The sequence below is a fragment of the Acartia tonsa genome, chromosome 9 (genome assembly GCF_053477335.1).
Source record: "Acartia tonsa isolate MP-2025a chromosome 9, ASM5347733v1, whole genome shotgun sequence".
Classification (NCBI taxonomy): domain Eukaryota; kingdom Metazoa; phylum Arthropoda; class Copepoda; order Calanoida; family Acartiidae; genus Acartia; species Acartia tonsa.
The window spans coordinates 41,484,680-41,504,344 of record NC_137268.1 but is presented as its reverse complement, the minus strand read 5'-3'; the positions used below and the strand labels follow the sequence as shown (position 1 = coordinate 41,504,344).

Here is a 19,665-nt window from a genome sequence, read left to right as displayed (position 1 = left end):
TATTAAACTTGTATATTTTACTAAGATATTATATTTTCAAGTTAAATTTTAGGAAAGAAATATTCGCACTGTTTAATTACAGTTACTTATATCCTTTCAATGAAGCATTCAAGTCTCAAGTTATTCCAGACTTTGAAAATATTAAAGGAAAACCCCTTGCATCAATTTGCAATGATGGCAATCCTGCCTTTGAAAATTACTGTGAATTGGAAAAGAAAGTACCAAGTCTTGAGAAGTTTTTTCAAATTTTAAAGCTTTCAGCACAGCCTGAAAACTTTAATCATAACACTATAAAGTTCAACATGGGTGATCTTGAAAGTTCTGGCAAAAATTCCACCAGTAATCTTAATCTAGTTCCAATTTGCTGGTGGGGAGAAGAATCTGCACTCTACCTTAATGCTGATGAGGTAAACCTTATTGGTTATATCAGTAAATTGTTAAATTACCATAAGAAATACTTTTTGAGCATATCTTGATACTTTAAAAATTCATTTAAATTAAAAATTTTAAATTTAGATACCGTTAGAGCTGGTGGAAGCAATGGGTGATATAAGAAAGTCTGTGCATGAATACCTGACTCTGTTTAAGGTATACTTTGTAAAGTTTAAAAGATCCAGTAGGGAAAAAATGTGTAATAACTATAATATATGTAATAATAGGTACCAAAGGGAGATATATACAGATACCCAAAATGCAATTTCTTTACCACAACTCCAACAGGTATCTACAATTCAATTATATTAATCAACATGTTATAAATGTCAAATAAAGACAGATTATATATTTATTATAACCATTGTTATTGATAAAAAATTATTTTATTTACAAGATTTTTTTATTCAAGTGAAAATTAACTTTCAGATCTTGGTTTGTGTCAAACATTTAATGCCAAGCCACTTGAACAAGTTTTAAAACCATCTTCGTGGTTAGATCTATTTAATTATGAATTTTTAACAAAGGTAATAAATATTATATTTTATTGTAAAATAAATTTCAGAATCATTGTACTTTAATTGCATTTCAGTGTATCTAGTTCAAATCTAATGCATTTTGTAGTGGACAATGAATTTCAGTACAACATGGCATTTTTGATAAATGATTATGTATATTTTATGTATTTATAGGATTATTTAGCAGCCAAGAATGTAGCTGGAATTGGAAAATCAAAAGGATTTGTCTTTGTTGTTGACCTTATGACATCTTTTGATATTACTAAGAGTAAGTTCACTTTCTAGTCCACATATTAAAGGAATCCTGCAAGAAATTCACTGCTTTAACTGCTGAAAGACTGCCACGAGTAGACCCAATACCCAAAATTTGAAGCCTCCAGCTTTAATAACAAAAAAGTTACAGACATTTCAAATGTTTTTTTAGTACAATGAAAGTTTTGAAAGTTTTTCATTGCTTAAGATAGAAATTTCAATTTTAAATTACATTGTCTAGAAGCAAAATTAAAAGCTTATTTTTGTCAGAAACTTAGGCTGCCAGTAACTGATAACATTTTTATAATAAAAACACCCCTTTTCATAGTCAAAATATGTTTAAAAATTCGGTTTAAATTACATTTGTAAGAGTAAAATCCTAGCGGGAAACAATGAAACTAATGTAAGTAATACAAATGCTCAGTTGTGATTGGTTGTTCAGCAGACTTAGCACGGACTTAGCATTCTGATTGGCTAAAAATCATGTAGGCTGGCATCTCACAATACAGTACTCTCAGTACAACGCAAATTAAACTGATTTTTTTAATGATTTTGACTATAAAGAAGGTTGTTTTTATTGTAAAATTGTTATCAGTTACTGGCATCCTTAGTTTCTGCCAAAAAAAGCTTATAATTTTCTTTCTAGACGACGTATTTTAATAATGAAATTTTTATTATTAGCAATAAAAAACTCTCAAAATTTTCATTGTACTAAAAATATCATTTTGAAATGTCTATAACTTTTTTGTTATTGAAGCTGGAGGCTTCAAATTTTGGGTATTGGATCTACTCGTGGCAGTCTTTCAGTAGTTAAAGCGGTATATGCCTTGCAGGGTTCCTTTAACATTTAAGGATCAAACTGAAACCATTTGCTTTGAAACTATTTTTTGGTAAAAGATAAAAGAAAACTTTGAATCGTTGTCACTGTTCTTATCAAAAGAAGTGTTATTTATAAATGGAAATTTCTTATCAATTAATAGATGTTTATCTGCTTTACTCAACTACCATGATGTCTTTGTCTAATCAAATTCAAATATTTGAAAAATTTATTGTTTCAAAATTAACATTAGACTTAATTACCTTACATACTATAAGTTTTTAAATCTTATTTCATTCTTTTTTAGTAATATTATAAAAAAATATTATTTTAGATATCCATGCAAAGAACAATTTTTGGATGAAGATACATGATCCATCTGATGTTCCCATGTTAACCAATGAAGATCTTTCATCTTGGACTAAGGTATTAAATGTTGTGTCAATTTGTATTTACAATTTTAAAAGATTAATTTTTTTGTCATTTTTTTTCATTAAAAGGAATTCAATTTAAGTTTTTTCTATGTATTGAAATAAGATATAGTGTTTTTATATAGAAATTTAATTCCACTATTTCTAAGGTGATTGGTCCGACCTCTGGAAGTTCAACTACTCTAGAGTTGACAATCTATGGAGAAAAAACTGGATCTGATGAATCTTTTCAAACTCTAGAGTAACCTTGATTACTTTTTCCAGCATGGCTTTGAAACTCATTAATGTCCGGTGGATAAGAACCAGTTTCAAGCCAAACTGAAAAATCAATTATTGTATCACACTATATCCAGTTTTCTATGAATATAAAAATGTAAAATCATAATATTAAAAGCAGTTTTGTGCCTTTGGCATCTAGGGGCAAACAAAACTGGTTTTAATCTTATAATTGTACATTTTTATATCTTTGAAAAGCTGTTTTTTTCAACCTGTAATATAAATTTTCCAAATTTTACCTCATCTTTTCTTCTATTACTTCTTTATAACAATTAATATTGTAATATCATTGAGTTAACTGATAACATAACTATTTGAAAATTGAAAATTTCATTATTCAAAGTATTTCTTTTGAAGGAAAAAAAGTTTTGATTTTCTATTTTATTACTTTTTTTAGGCCTGAAGCAAGAAAATGTTATTTTTCTCATGAAGGAAACCTACAAATGTTTTCTTACTACACTGAAAACAATTGCAAACTTGACTGTCTCTGGAAAAAGGCTACTGAGGTTCTTTTTATTATTCAAGTATTATTCAAGTGCAATAGATTTTTTTAATGCACAAAAGAATACAACATCAGAACATTCTTTCTATCTGATGGATTATGTCAATTTAATAATGTTAATTGATTTCACAAGTTTAATAGTATTGATTGAAAAAATATATTTTTTCTGTGAAAATCATTTGAAGAAGGAAATTTTGATAAAAACATGTTTGCAACAAAATTTTTATTCTAAATTATTTTTTACTAAATGATGTATAAATGATTTTTATAATACGAAAAATAAAAGCAAAAAAATCATTTTCTTGTAACTGAAATACTTATTTAACTAATTTTAGGTTTGTGGGTGTAAACCCTGGAATGTACCTCAAATGGATGGAGATAAAACCTGTTTTTACCTAGGAAATATATGTTTCTATAACATTGTTAAGAAATACAATGCTAATGAAATGAAAGGTAAACTTGTGTATTTCTTTCTGAAAAATATAAAGAATTTACTAACATAATTTATTCCTCTGCATGAGGTTTTTTGTATCATTATATTTATAACTAGCAGCTTCGCCCCTAGAGGCCTCTAGTGGCCTTTAAATGTTTTTTTTTATTTTAAATATCTAATTTGAGAAATAACTTGTCTATGTTATCAATTGTTAAATTCATGTGTCTACGCAGCGCGACTACGTAGCGCGACTATGCTAGCAACACTATGCGGCGGAAATATTTAATATTTTTGATTTTATTGTGATTTCTCTTGGGAGGGTGGTGGTACCCTCCCCCAAAATAGTTAAAAACCTTCCCGGGACATATGACAATCTACCCTGTTAAGGAGAACCCGATCGGTTCAGCGGTTAGCGAGATCCTTTGGTACAGACACACAGATACACAGACAAACAAACATCCTGTTACTTTAGTATAAGGATATAATTTGAAGTGGACAAATATTAATTTTACATAATTTTTATAATTTAGGATTAGGGTGTGACTGTTTGCCTGGCTGTAATGAACATACTTACACACTTTTCACTCATAAGGTAAAAATGCAAAAGAAGCTAGGAACCTTCAGCAAATCCCTTATCCCTGCTTCCATGTCTGTATAATATATTTGAGTAATTTAATGTAGATTTCAAAAATGATGTTGATTTTTTAAGATTATTTCTATGTTTTTTTTTAAACAAAAAATTTAATCAATGTATTTTAACAATTTTCCGCTTTCTGAAAAAAAAGTTAGATATTTTTTTAACCGCCGGCTTAAAATCTTCAGAACATAAATAGGAGCAATTTTAATTATGTTTATGTGTTCTTTGGGTAGTATTTTAAAAGAATGTATTTATTTTACTTTAATGTATTTAAATATACTAAACCAATATTTTATAAGAAAAGCTATCTCTTTAAAAGAAAAAAAAATTGTTGATTACATTTGAAAAACAGACAAATAATTAGAAGAACACAACAAACTAGTATTCTGAACACAAAGACAACATTTGAACAATTCTTTTAATATTTTAAAGGAAGCCTGCAAGAAATACCACGCTTTACCTGCTGCAAGACTGCCACAAGTAGACCAAATACCCCAAAGTTGAAGCCTTCAGCTTCTATAACAAAAAAGTTCTAGGCATGTTACAATGACATTTTATGTACAATGAAAATTTTGAAAGAATTGTAATACTCATGTTGAAAACTTTGAAATTAAACTACGTAGCCTAGAAACTAAATTATAAGCTTATTTTTGTCATAAATTTAGGTTTCCAGTAACTAATTATATTTTTACAATAAAAATACCCATTTTTATAGTTAAAATCATTAAAAAAAATTAAGTTTAACTTGTATTGTACCGAGTGTACTGTAGCCAATCAGAAGGCTGAATCAGCTTAACAACCAATCACAGCTGAGATTGTATTAGTTTCCCCCTTTGTTTCCGCTATGATTTTTGTTGAAAAATGCAATTTAAATCGAATTTTTTTCATAGATTTTGACTATAAAATGTGGTGTTTTTATTGTAAAAATGTAATCAGTTACAGGCAATCTAAGTTTCTGACAAAGATAAAGTTATAATTTTGTGTCTAGGCGACGTAATTTAATATTGTTTTTTTCTTTTATAAGCATTGGAAATCTTTCAAAAACTTCATTGTACATAAAATGCTATTTTGAAATGCCTAGAACTTTTTTGTTACTAAAGCTGAAGGCTTTAAATTTGGGGTATTGGGTCTTCTTGTGGCAGTCTTTCAGCAGTTAAAGCGTGGTATTTCTTGCAGGCGTCCTTTAAGGAGGTAAAATTCCAAAACTCAATGTAAATGTTTTTTCTTCAGGCGGTTTCTTTCGGAAATCTGCTGATTAAATTTTTTTAATAAAAAAAATACTTAACACGTATTTCATATAAATGCCTTTAGGAAAATTTGCGGAATAGTTCCTTGGTCCTTTATGAGAGTAAAATATTGTTAGGTTAAAATTTCCTGCCACTCCCTTACTAAAACAATTTCAAGTTTCATCAATCCAAAATAGCTATATAACATGGAAAAATACATAGCTTCATTTGAATTCATTCACAAATTTAAAGTTAAAAGTTTTGCCTAACAAACATAATACATAAATCAATATATTTTTAGACTATGAGAGAACAATTGATGAATTACTGCAAATACTATGGTATGCATTGTAATGATGAGCAACTTTATGGTAAGAAAATTTATCATCCTATTATCTTGTTAATGTTATATATTTACACTAGCAGCTTTGCCTCTAGCCTCTAGGAGCTTTGCCACAAGAGGTAATTTTTTTTAAGTTAAGTTACTATGGTGCTGCAACCACTATATTTTAAATTACCTGCCTAAAAGAATTGATGGTGATTTTGTTGTTTTTTCGGAGGTTTGGGGTGTCCCACCCTCCAAGGAAATAGCTTTAAACCACCACAGGACTAGTAGATATATTCCCTGAAGAGTAGAATCCGATCGGTTCAGTGGTTACCGAGATCTTAAGGGACAGACGGACAGACAGACATACATCGTTCTACTTTGTATTATAGATACCTTTATGCAATCCCTAAAATGGAACAACAAATTTTTAAATGTTCAAACCCTTTATTTTAGGTGATTTTTCCAAATACACAACAATGACAAGGAATGATGGAGGCACTGTGGATCTTTCTGGATGGTTCAACCTGGCAGATTATATTCTAGATCCTGAACAGATTATTTTCCCCCAGGTAAATTAATTTTCTGGACTATTCAACCTGGCAGATTATATTCTAGATCCTGAACACATAATTTATCTCAAGGTAAGTTAACTTTTTGGAATGTTTAACTGGCAGATTATATTATAGATCCTAGACAGATCATTTTTTGCCTTGGTTATATTACTTCTGGATTGTTAAACCTTTCAGATTATATTCTAGATCCGCAACAGATCATTTCCCCCCCCCCCCCCCAGGTATATTGACTTTTTAGACTGTTCAACCTGGCAGATTATATTTTAGATCCTGAACAGATAATTTTTCCCCAGGTAAATTAACTCTCTAGATGGTTTAACCTGGTAAAATATATTCTGAATCTGAATTTGTGTTTCCATTACAAATTGCTCTTTATAGATGATCTAATATGCCTTTTAATGTCATTTAACTATTTAAAAGTCATTAACTAAGTTATCATCAAAAGTTACCATAAAAAAAAAATTGGCTTTGTTTAAGGGTATAGTTGCGGATACATCTGGACATCCTGTTACTTTTGTTTTATATATTTCTAAATAGTAAATAGTAATACGTATTATTTCATGATATAAAATAGTACCATGTTTTTACTTTGCTTAAGTGACGTTAACCAGTAATAAAATATACAATTTTAAATTCGCTAAATCAAAATAAATCATTTCTTGTAAATGTTCTAATAAATCAAATTTTTGGCCACACTTGAAATTAACATGTTTTTATCATTTCTAATTTTCAAATTACTCTATATATCCTTCGTGTCAGTATGTTATTTTGAAATTCCTTTAAGGTTTTATTTTTTACACTAGTCCCCAAATTTTTATAATATGGTTTTCTCATTCGTTGACTTAACTACTTTGAGGACTTTTCTTGAATTTTGATTGGATAATTCATTGAGTTAAGTGTCCGAACATTTCAACCACTAATTGCAATCTACAGAATGGGTAATTTTAAGTATCATTATTGGGAATGTACATCAATTCAATGGCCATTGTCTTATACCTTTAGACCCTGTATTGAATCCCTTTAAATTATACCCAAACACTAGCTTTTACACATTTTAGGAGGAAGATGTATAGTTTTGACCTGTTTTGACCAAGAATACTTGTTAAATAAATGAATTTGTGGTATTTTACCTCCTAGCCCCAAAACATTTATGGGGGGGGGGGATAAGGCACATTTTAGGTGAGAAAGGAAAAAAAAGTCTTATTTGTATAACTTTTGTTGTTGAGTTATGGATAATCAAACCCCCCAAACTGGAAAAGATTCAGGATTTTTATGGACTAGAAAAGACTAGGTCAATAAAACTACTCTAATCAATAACTTTCAATTTGTTTCAATTTTTTGAATAGGAGGAATTTCTTTAGGGTTGTTTTTAAAACTGTTAGATAGGTTAACCTAAAATATAGGTAAACCTATCGTTTGAAGTTCTTTTTAGTAACTATATATAAATGACGTCATACAATACAAATGACCAATGAAAGGCCAACACACATACTAAATTATCAATTGTAGGCCAGTATACATTTGAATTGACCAATGGTAGGCCAGCATAGGTACTAAAAAATGCCTCCTATCCTGTGTTTCAATGTATTTATTGTATTTAGGACCCTTTGATAATAAACACGAAGGACATGCGAACAGAGTTCTTCTGCGACAAAGTTCAAAATCATGTTTGTGAAAGTGACGAGGATTATGTGGTACGTACTTTTCTTCTTAACTGGGGTATTCCTATCCAGTTTTTTGTTTAGGAATGAATATTTTTTCACAATCATTCTCAATTAAACAAAAACTCATTTTTATGCTAAAATGTGGTTTAATTTTGGTTTTTAATTTTCATTTATATCTCCGAAGTAGTCATTTTTTTCCCCAAGGTAATTATGCTTTCTTCTAGTAATTAATAAAAGTTCTAAAATCTTCCAAAAAAAAATTCTAAAATCTTCTAAAAATATTTTCTCAAATTTTCATATAAATATGACTGTATAGACATCGGAACTTTAGTCGTGCGAGGCTTTTGGTGCAGAACTGAGATTCTGTTCACCGGTTGTCATGCTTTGGGGGAAAAAAATGACTACCTCGGGGATAAAAATGATACCTCAGGGAAACAAATGACTACCTCGGGGAGAAAAAAAGAATATTTACATCCACTATTTAAGGGGTTGTTTATGTGAGAATGTGCGTTTTCTATAGCAAAATTTAAAAAGAAATATAAAAAAAAATTTAGGGTATTTTATGTCATGATTTAAAATGATGGATGGACAGACGGACGAATTTTTCTATTACAAGGTTCAGATAACTTAAGGAAGTGGAATAGTGGAGGGGTCTCAAATGGACAATAAACGATTAATTGATGCACCCCAAATTATGAGAAACAAAATTACCCCTAGATTATGTTAAAGATTGATTATTGGTGCAAAAGTTTAATATTTTACAGCAAAAACAGGAGTCAAGCACCATCGATCTTTCACTTTCAATTTAAGTTTTGTAAAGAAAAAGTTAATAACAATAATTTTTGAGGAGGTTTTTTTTCCAAGGGCAATTTCTTTATGGCGCGTAGAGGTATCCTCCCACAAAATAGTTATGAACTTTACCTGAATCTATAAGAACATTCTCAGAAAGGAGTCCATCGCTTAGTGAGATCTTAAGTTGCAGGCAGACGAACAGAAACACGACAGACAAACATCCTGTTACTTTTTTATAATAATTATCTTAATTTCAGGGTTCAAATATCAATAAGAGAGTTGCAAGCATGTTCACCATCTCAATGTCTTTTCCACAAGTAAATTTCAAGATTCATTTTCAAAAGCAAAGCTTTTAGGGTCAATCCATCTGTTTGTTCGTTGCTGAAAGCTTAAACCAATATACTGAAGAGTCACCCAAGCCTACTTTAATTTATGGGGATGTGACTTTTTTTACTCGCTGCCCCTTTCCTGTTTTAGTTGGGTCAGGGGGGATAAATACACCCCCTTTTGCACGCTCCTGCTGTAAACGTAATCAACCTTTTTGAATCAACCACCTACCCCGACCGTAGCTCAACTCGTAGCGCATCTGCTCCTCCCCGGGTGGAAATAGGTTCGGATCTCGGCCCGACACCGCGACATAATTCTCATTTCCATGCAGAGTTACGACTTCTCAAACAAAGGTCGTGTAATCAAAGGGTTGGTTGTCTGTTGGAAGTTACTTAACCTAATATCCAATAGTGGGCGTTAAAGTATTACATCCTATAATCAGCGGAGGATGCCCTTGGATTCTCTAGATGATCACTTGATTAAAATCGAAGGAGAATCCCGCCCCAATGAGGTAATAGGTAATAACCAACGAGACCCAAAGTAAAACAACATTATTTATGAATATTTATTAAATGTCATTATAATGTCAAACTGTCTCATCATTCTAGGGTCAAATCAATAACAGTCATTAATGAATATTATACTTTTAGTAGCGAAACTACTCTTCTAGTCGACAGCGTATGTCTGTAATGCATTAGATATTTACAATTATTTCTGCCAAATTAAGGTCAGGGGGGTGGGTGGATTGGGGGAGGGTCGTTCTTTCTATTATATTCTCCATTCCTTTAGATTATTCTGCTTTAATATTGTAATTTTTAATAGCGAAGCTTTTCTATAATTTGGGTCGGTCCGTACGTCTGTATGTGTATCTTATACAGTTGGACTGATCACCTCACAATTTCCCAACAAGCCTAATATTTGTCTTTGTAAGGTTTTAGGCTATTTTACTGAAGGGTACGTGAATGACACCGTGAAAAATGATGCTACAAAATTAAAACCTATTCCAAAAACTTTCTTAATTTATAATTTCCCTCTTTCTTTAGGGGCGAAGTCACAGTAGTATCTTTAAAATACTACATAATATTAAACAAATTTGGGGAATAGTCCCTTTCGTGGCAACGCCCCTTAAGGGGCAATTTGTCGTATTTTAAAAATGGCTTTTGATAGGTTATTTTAGGTTAGGTTAGGTTATATTGGGTTAGGTGATTGCCCCACAGGGTAAGGCAATTGGCCCCGCAGGGGCTAGAAACAGGAAAAAAGCTAATGTGAAAAAACAAAGAATCGCCCATTAAGGAGCCTGGCCACGGAAGGGACTATAACCCAAATTTGTTCTTGTTAAAAATTGTACAAAATATTGATATGTACATATTACAATTATGGTCAATTATGAATGATTAATTATATTTTCCTTAATCATCATATATATTCATTATCAAATATTCAACATAATTAGTTTATTTTTGTTTTTAATATATGTTTGATTTTTAAGAGGGGATGAACTATATGTAACCAGGGATAAGGGATGGGAAACGTAAGAAATAATTATTCCAGGCCTATTTTCCAACTAGGCCTAAAAAACTAGTTTCGGGATGACGCAGTAGTTAGATTTGAAAACTATGAACAATGATGAAATAGCTATTATATGAATGCAAAGAAAAATAGTATAGAATAGAATTCAGGTAGTTGATTCCACCTAGCATAAAATATAATAAAAACTTTTCAAAGAACCAATATGTTAGTGGGTTTAAGTAGAATCCCGTTAAGATGGTCATTACTTCGCCACCCCCCCCCCCCCATTTGAAAAAAGTTTTTTTTTTGAGATGGTTAAATTTGATTTATTTTCAAACATTTTAAGGGGGGATCTACTTCACCCCAAAATTTGTATATAGAAATAAACACCGCTTTAGCCCCCCAGCTTTAATAAATAAATTAAGTAGAATTGAATAAGTACATGGGTAACATTCTAGCAACTAATTGTTCCATAGCATACATATAAATTAAGAATTTAAAAAAAAATAATTTTTCGTTAAAAATTAACAGAAAAGTTTAATTAATTGTGCAATAATTTTTACCAAAATTAATGAAAATTTTTTTTAACAAAACACAGTACACTTTTTATTTACATATTGAACTAGTTTTGTATTTGTAATCATTTAGGTGGGTTATCAATTCCACATGAAATATAACTTTTAAATTGTCTAAAGACATGAGTTTTTCACATTGTTCTGAAGTATAAAATGTTGAATCCTACGCAGTCTTCAAAAAACGATCTCTCTGTTTATGTTTTGCTATATGGACATTTATTAATGTGTAGATTTAATAATAAGTTGATGTGATTGAACATCATATATACAGTATGACCCTCGAAAAAGTATTTTTAAGCATCTGCAGCCCTTATTTCTCAATGAATTATTAAAAAATGCATATGTCCTTGTTCTCTATAGTATTCCACGTAAGTAGATATAAAAATATTTTTTTTACCTCCATTAACACCGGAGATTTTTAGTGCTGAAGTTTTGAAAAAGTGACTGAGGAAAAAGTAACTTTTAACATGAAACGACTTTTTTAGCAAAATTAAGCTAGAAATCCTTTTATTTTTGTTACTAGCAGAAACTTTATACAAAAATGAAATAAAAAATTTAGTTTTTGAGTAAAAAGCATTTTTTTACACATATTTTTTGAGTCTTTTTAGTTTAATGATATTTTGAAAAACTTACTTATTAGGCAAAATTGTTTAAGATTAAAAAACCAAATAAATCTCTATGATTATAGCAGGAAAATTATTTTTGTTTCACAATCCTAACTTTAATATCAAAAAAGTTATAAAGAAAATAAAAATAAACATAATGACTTTTTAGTCTAAAAAGCTTAATTTACCCCCTATTAAATAATTGAGATGTCAGAAAAGTAGGCGGAGCAACTGTCATAATTAATCCTTTTCTATAAATAAGGGTTAATAAATAACCTAAAATTTGCAAATAATCAATTCATTCAGTAGTATTTTTTGCCATTAAAAATTTATATTTTTTTATGGAATAAAAAAGAAATATTTAGTTAACTTGTTTTTCTTTGTGTCTCATTATTCAGTTGCCAGAAAAACAAAATATAACCATCCAAAAAATAAGAGAAACAAAAAAAAATTGTTTTTCTCAGTCACTTTTTCAAAACTTTAGCTCTAAAAATCTCCGGTGTTAATGGAGGTAAAAAAAATATTTTTATATCTACTTACGTGGAATACTATGGAGAACAAGGACATATGCATTTTTTAATAATTCATTGAGAAATAAGGGCTGCAGATGCTTAAAAATACTTTTTCGAGGGTCATGCTGTATTGTAGTCATTCTGATAGCAGAAAATTTCCATTGTTTTCATTCTAATAGCAGAAATTTATGTTTGCTTGAATTAATTTAGCCAATTAGGAACTGGGGGAAGCGTTGGTTATTAATTAATTGGTTAATGCTAAAAGCAAGTTTCAGGCTATTGGATATTAGCCTACAGCCAATAATGAACTGGCGAAAATGAGTTGATTTTATAGGCAAAAAAGAAAAGTTGCCCCATCACTTTAAAAAGGAGGCTGAGACCTAATTTTCGGTCAGGTTTCCCATCCCTTATCCCTGATATGTAACTTTGTCCACAGCGCGGGGACCCGGTCTTTTTGTTGGGTCTTTGAAATCAGCTAATTGCATCAGAAATATAAACACAGCAAACTGAAAGTAAACTGATAGCAGACGAAAAGGGTCTCACTCAGCCCCTTAAGCCTGGTAGTTGTCTGGACTATACATCAATACCTGTATAATTATTCTTGAAAATAATGAATTTAAACAAAAAGTTTCAGCCATTCAACCTAAATAGCAACAGAGAAGTCATAGAATATAAACCTCTCCTAAACCTTTCCTTGAAACTAGGGTTGGGCTGGATAACCGATAACCTGCCGGATATCCGGCAGTATAATCTTTTATATTATACAACAAAAATCCCTGTTTTTAATTTTACCTACCCAAAAAGTAAAAGTAAGTAAAGTGGTAGTAATAGTTCATAAGATTATCATAAGATATCCGGAACTAGCGGCTACGCCCCCTAGAGGCCTCTAGTGGCATTTAAATGTTTTTTTTTATTTTAAATATCTAGTTTGAGAAATAATTTGTCTATGTTATCAGCTGTTAAATTCATGTCTCTACGCAGCGCGACTACGCTAGCGACACTATGCGGCGGAAATATTTCAATTTATTTTGATTTTATTGTGATTTCTCTTGGGAGGGTGGTGGTAGTGGTACCCTCCCCCAAAATAGTTATAAACCTTCCCGGGACATATAAGAAGCTACCCTGTTAAGGAGAACCCGATCGGTTCAGCGGTTAGCGAGATCCTTCGGTACAGACACACAGTCAAACATCCTGTTACTTTAGTATAAAGATGTCTGGCCAAATATGTACCCAACCCAACCCTTACTCTAAACCAATTATTTAAGAGTGAGAAGAAAGTGTCAGTCATCACCAAAAGTTCAAGAATGAAGTTTTCTGATAAAATTTCCTGGATTGGCGGAAATTTAGGTCTTTTTACAGGTAATACATACTTGTTATTTGCTAGGTTATCAACATTTAGCATTTGAGCTTAGATTCTATCCCCTGGAATTATGGTTGGGAAGCCGCAGCCATACTAACCATTTTTTAGAAAATTGTAGCCCACGATAATTTAGGAATCAACGATATTTCCAATTTTTTTCAACAAATGTCAGCCAACCTACATTTATACAGCATGACCCTCGAAAAAGTATTTTTAAGCATCTGCAGCCCTTATTTCTCAATGAATTATAAAAAAAAATGCATATGTCCTTGTTCTCCATAGTATTCCACATAAGTAGATATAAAAATATTTTTTTTACCTCCATTAACACCGGAGATTTTTAGAGCTAAAGTTTTGAAAAAGTGACTGAGGAAAAAGTAACTTTTAACATGAAACGACTTTTTTAGCAAAATTAAGGTAGAAATCCTTTTATTTTTGTTACTAGCAGAAACTTTATACAAAAATGAAATAAAAAATTTAGTTTTTGAGTAAAAAGCATTTTTTTACACATATTTTTTGAGTCTTTTTAGTTTAATGATATTTTGAAAAACTTACTTATTAGGCAAAATTGTTTAAGATTAAAAAACCAAATAAATCTTTATGAATATAGCAGGAAAATTATTTTTGTTTCACAATCCTAACTTTAATAACAAAAAAGTTATAAAGAAAATAAAATTAAAACATAATGATTTTTTTGTCTAAAAAGCTTAATTAAACCCCTATTAAATTATTGAGATGTCAGAAAAGTAGGCGGAGCAACTGTCATAATTAATCCTTTTCTCAAATAAGGGTTAATAAATAACCTAAAATTTGCAAATAATCAATTCATTCAGTAGTATTTTTTGCCATTAAAAATTTATATTTTTTGGTGGAATAAAAAAGAAATAATTAGTTAACTTGTTTTTCTTTGTGTATCATTATTCAGTTGCCAGAAAAACATAATATAACCATCCAAAAAATAAGAGAAACAAAAAAAAATTCTTTTTCTCAGTCACTTTTTCAAAACTTTAGCTCTAAAAATCTCCGGTGTTAATGGAGGTAAAAAAAATATTTTTATATCTACTTATGTGGAATACTATGGAGAACAAGGACATAAGCATTTTTTTATAATTCATTGAGAAATAAGGGCTGCAGATGCTTAAAAATACTTTTTCGAGGGTCATGCTGTATGTATGTACGTATTTTTACCGGATGCGCTCCTAGCATCTAGGAGCTATGTATTCTAAGAAGTAAGTAAGAAAATAGCTTTATTTACTTAAAACTTAAATCTATGGTAGATCTAGATAGCCTAAAACCACCCAGGGATCTATTAGAAGCTTCCAACAAATGAAATTTAATCTGTTCAGTAGTTATCGAAATCTTATGCAACAGACAAAAAAATCCTTACCACTTTTTAAAAGCGGCTGCCAAGTCATGCTAAAAGCAATTAATGTTAGTGAAGTTTTTTATTAAAAATTTGAGACTGATATTTAGTTTATATATTATTAATATAAAAGAGTTTATAATTATTCTAAAAACGATTAAATTATGAGTTTGGTTAAACCATTAATTTCATATTTTGTAGCAACTTTTTATTTATTTCAATCTATCAATATTTCTGTCTAGCTTCTTCGCCTCTAGAGGCTTCTGGGGGCACTTGATGTGGGGTGGGAGGTTCAATCCCCAAATTCACTTACTTATGTTTTGGTAAAGTTTTTTTGAGGAAAGTTACAGAGATCCTTTGGTACATACAGACATGCATGTAAGGATTATTACTATCAGAAAATCGTACAAAAGAAAGCAAATCATAATTGTTTATTAAGCCAAAGAGAGTTTTCTGTTTTGCATGTTTACATTCTTGTTTGCTCTTTTTCCACTGATACTTGAAATAGGTGTTTATGGTTTATCAAATATTAAAATTTGTGCCGTGGTTTGATGTTAATTGTCAATAATTTGTTATCAAATTTCATACAATTTTATAAAAATTAACAACAAAAAAAATGCGACAACTAATTTTGCCAAATCGTCTATTAACGAAGCTTTTTCTAGGTGTTTCACTATTCAAAATAGTTATTTTCAAAATTTTATTTTATTTGAAAAAAACTAAATTATACAATTAAAGGTATTTAATTATGAATTTTATTTTGCATTACAAAGTGTTTCATGTACGAATATTTATATTCCTTAAATGCTTAATATACACCATGATTTTAAATATGCTAAATATAAATAACAAAAATATTTGGAAGATTTTCACAAAATATTTAGAAGATTTTTACAAAAAAAATATTTGGAAGATTTTTACAAAAATATTTGGAAGATTTTTACAAAATATTTGGAAGATTTTTTTACAATATTACTAATTCTAGGTTTTTCCCTAATCAGTGGTTTTGAGATGCTGTATTGGTTGCTGTTTAAAATCCTTTTTCACAAGAAAGACCAACAAGTTGCTCCGGAAGAGGAAACCTGTGAAAAATGCGGAGCACAGTAAGTGAAACTTTTTCTTAAAATGCCTAGTCGAGTTTATTAAGTTGAGTGTCTAAACGTTTCAACCACTATTTGTAATCTACAGAAGGTTTAATTTTGTGTATCATCATTGGGGATGTACATCAATTAATTTAGATCCCTGGAAAAATTGTTTTTTAGTTAGCAGTTTTGTTACCACGAGCCTTCGGCCCATCGCGTCGGGGTTATCAAAACTGTTTTTTTTTGTTTCGATATCCGCGGAAAACTGTCTATAATATGATGCAATATAAAACTATTCTAGGATGGAAGAAATGAAGACCAGATTGATGGCCATGGAACAGAGATTAGGAATGGTAAAGGTATTACAGATAACTACAGATAAATTGGAAACTGTTTATAGTGCCTATAAAAAAAATGACGTCATACAACACAAATGATAGGCCAATACACACACTAAATAACCAATTTTCAATAAATTTTAATTGATCAATGGTAGCCTTATAGGCCAGTATGACGTCATTTTATACCGGCAGTATAATCCGCTTCGATAAATTGTTGCAAAACAAATAGTTTCATCTGTTTCGATTAACAAAGCTACTCTATTATTTACTTTACGTAAATCCGTCTGTCCGTTATTCTGTCAATCAGTTCGCTGGAATATGTTATTTTTTTAGCTGCTATTCAAGATAAGCATCTAATGAGCATCTAGTATTTGTCCTTATTTCAACACCATGGAAACTGTCCCAATTTTGTATAACTTTTGCGGAACATGTTCCAGTTAAGTCATATTTTTCTTTCCCAAAAAAGGGAAGGGGGGAAGAAAATCTCTTCAAAAGAGATGGGGAAAACCCCCTTTTCTCCCATCTCTTTTTTCTTCCCCCCTTCCCTTTTTTTTCTTTCCCCCTTCTCTTTTTCGGGAAAGAAAAATATGACGTATGTCCGCAAAAGTTATACAAAATTGGGACAGTTTCCATGGTGTCCCTTATTTCAACAATGATTTGTTAAGCTTCGCTAATTGTGGATGTTGTCAGCCTTGTTTTCATAATTGCTTTGACAGTTTGTTTTTTTCAAAGGAAAGCTTTTTTATATTAATGTTTGTATGTCAGTTTTAGCATGAAATGATTGTATAATCTGATCAATATGAAACCTAGAATTTCGTCGTATTTTCACAGTAGCTTTTGATAGGTTATTTTAGGTTAAATTAGGTAAAGTTTGCCCCGCAGAGTTAGGCAATATAAGAGAAAATTACTGTGAAAATACGACGAAACCCGCTACTTCGTTTTCTTTCCATGATCCGAAAATTGCATTTCAATTTTTACCAGTTGAGTTGTATCATTTTCTGTATGAAAATTCAAGTAACATCTATTTTTTAAACAAATCAGCAGACAACAAAATTAATAACAACCCCGAATGATCTTTCAGGGATCTGATGAATCATCAAAAATGGCGTTTGATGCGCTGTTTCAATCACCAGAAGATGCTGTTCCACCTGAAGTTCCTGACGGGGACGTGGAAGTAGAAGTGGAATAATTGACAGGATATTCAAATTACCCAGTTTTTATGTCCATAAGCGTGCATAAGACGGGTGTAGGGAGTATAAACGTCCATAAAATTGAAATTAGGATGGCCAATATTCTCATCTTTTCATATCTTTAAGATTTACACACAGTCCCCTGAAAATGCCTTGTGCACAGGGACGTCCAAGCTTTTTATTTTAAGGAAACTCGGTGGTATCAAAGGTATGGAGGGTAATAATGTATATTTATAAATTTTGAGGGAGAAATAATAAGGGGTTTCAAATTTTGAGGGGGGTAAACAACCAATTACCCCTTAGGCATCTAAGCTTGTGCACGCCACTGGAATCATCAACTTGTTAATCATTTTTATTAAAATCCAACTTCAATTCCTAATCACTTGGAGATCACATCTGTCTAATGTTCAAATCTTTTTATACATCACTTACGTTTAAACAGGTTTAATTTATGGCAAAAAAGGTTTTATCATAAAGAATGATTAAATTTCAAAGCATCAAATAATCTTAACTGAAAAGCTTACTAACTACCATTTAATACCAAGGGCTAGGCAGCCACGCGAAACAGGAATATATTTAGTAGCATAGCTCCTTTATAATAAAATTTTACTGCCCGTCCGTCATTAATACTATTTAAAGCTATTAAGATTAATGGCTAAACCTTTTCGTGAAGATTCCCTATATAATTTTCTTGGTCGGTCGGCTTTTAAGTCATGCTTGCTTAATAATAACATATGTAAAGGTTCCGTGATTTATTTTCTTAATTTATTTTTTATTTGTGATTAATGCACTTGCACATCTGCTATTTCATCGCTTTGTCTGAATTTCTGTACATGATTGATTTAGTAATAATATAATTTTTTTTTAGTTTGGGTTAAATTTACAGCTTTTATGCCGATTACTATGCTGGGTTGCCGAGTCCTACTAATAAATAATCAAACCTAGAAAACTTGACTTAAATCTAAGTTTTATTTAAATTAGTTTTTGTCAATTTAATTTATTTTGATAAAAAAATTTCAAGTACAGTTTAATATCTTAATTGATAAAAATATTTAAAAGTTTTTCATAAAAAAAAACAGAATCGATCAAAACTTAATAAGCCTTTTAATGAAAAATTAATGAAACTATATATTTTCTCTAAATAAAATAAAGTGTTATTTTCTTCTAATTTGTCTTTTTTGTAGCGCAAGCTTATCTATAACTGTCCGTATGTCAGTAAGTCAGATTGTGTAAAAAAATTGTTAATTTACTCAAATAATATAAAAGATAGAAGGCATGTTTTTTTTCATAAAATAAAATTTGCATCCGGACCGAAATCGAACAAAAAGTTGGACAATTTGCTTTTGTCTGACAAACATTAGGACAACATATATCATATTAAATAAAGTAGTAATGTTTTTCCCTACGAATACGGAGCCCCTAGATGCTAGGGGCGAAAACGCTGGTTATACATAAAGTAGCAGCTCTTTCTGACCTCTAAAGAAATAAACAAATTATATTTAGAAGAAATTTATTTATATGTTTTATATCTTAAATTGTATGTGGTACATAAATATTTTTATTTTAAAATATATTTCTGTTTTAAATTTATCATAAAATTGTAAGGAAATTTGTTAAGCATTACTTTTTTCATTTTATACTAGATATGTTTGAAATAGGTTTTTGTGTAGGACATTTGGCAATGTACAACCAACCGTTGAAATTTTATAATTTTGTTTTACTATTAAACTTACAATAATTACAATATTATAACAATAAACATATATTTAGCATTATAATTAATGGCTTTATAAAAGGACAGGAAAAATATATATATTTGATTTTGTAAATTTTCTTTGTAAATTTAAATTCACAGTTTTTTAAAAACTTTACAAGCATTTTTCACAAGACGTTACATTACAGAGATAGAATGAATAATCAA

At 30.2% G+C, this 19,665-nt stretch overlaps 1 protein-coding gene across 2 annotated transcripts; it reads left to right on the top strand.

Annotated features, from left to right (window-relative positions):
- Positions 1-56: 56 nt before the first annotated feature.
- LOC145328956 (uncharacterized) lies at positions 57-18,912 on the top strand. Of its 2 annotated transcripts, none has more exons than XM_080172934.1 (18): positions 57-407; positions 517-588; positions 660-720; positions 862-959; positions 1,125-1,218; positions 2,354-2,445; positions 2,600-2,691; positions 3,124-3,232; positions 3,564-3,681; positions 4,192-4,253; positions 5,826-5,895; positions 6,306-6,421; positions 8,026-8,118; positions 9,138-9,197; positions 13,674-13,767; positions 16,117-16,234; positions 16,515-16,572; positions 17,636-18,912. In XM_080172934.1, the coding sequence occupies exons 1-18, from the start codon at positions 303-305 to the stop codon at positions 17,741-17,743; spliced, it is 1,620 nt and encodes a 539-aa protein (XP_080029060.1). In that variant the 5' UTR covers positions 57-302; the 3' UTR covers positions 17,744-18,912. The 2 variants fall into 2 exon arrangements, with proteins under 2 accessions (XP_080029060.1, XP_080029061.1); XM_080172935.1 differs by having other exon boundaries at positions 16,515-16,566; positions 17,636-18,307.
- The last annotated feature ends 753 nt before the right edge of the window (positions 18,913-19,665 follow it).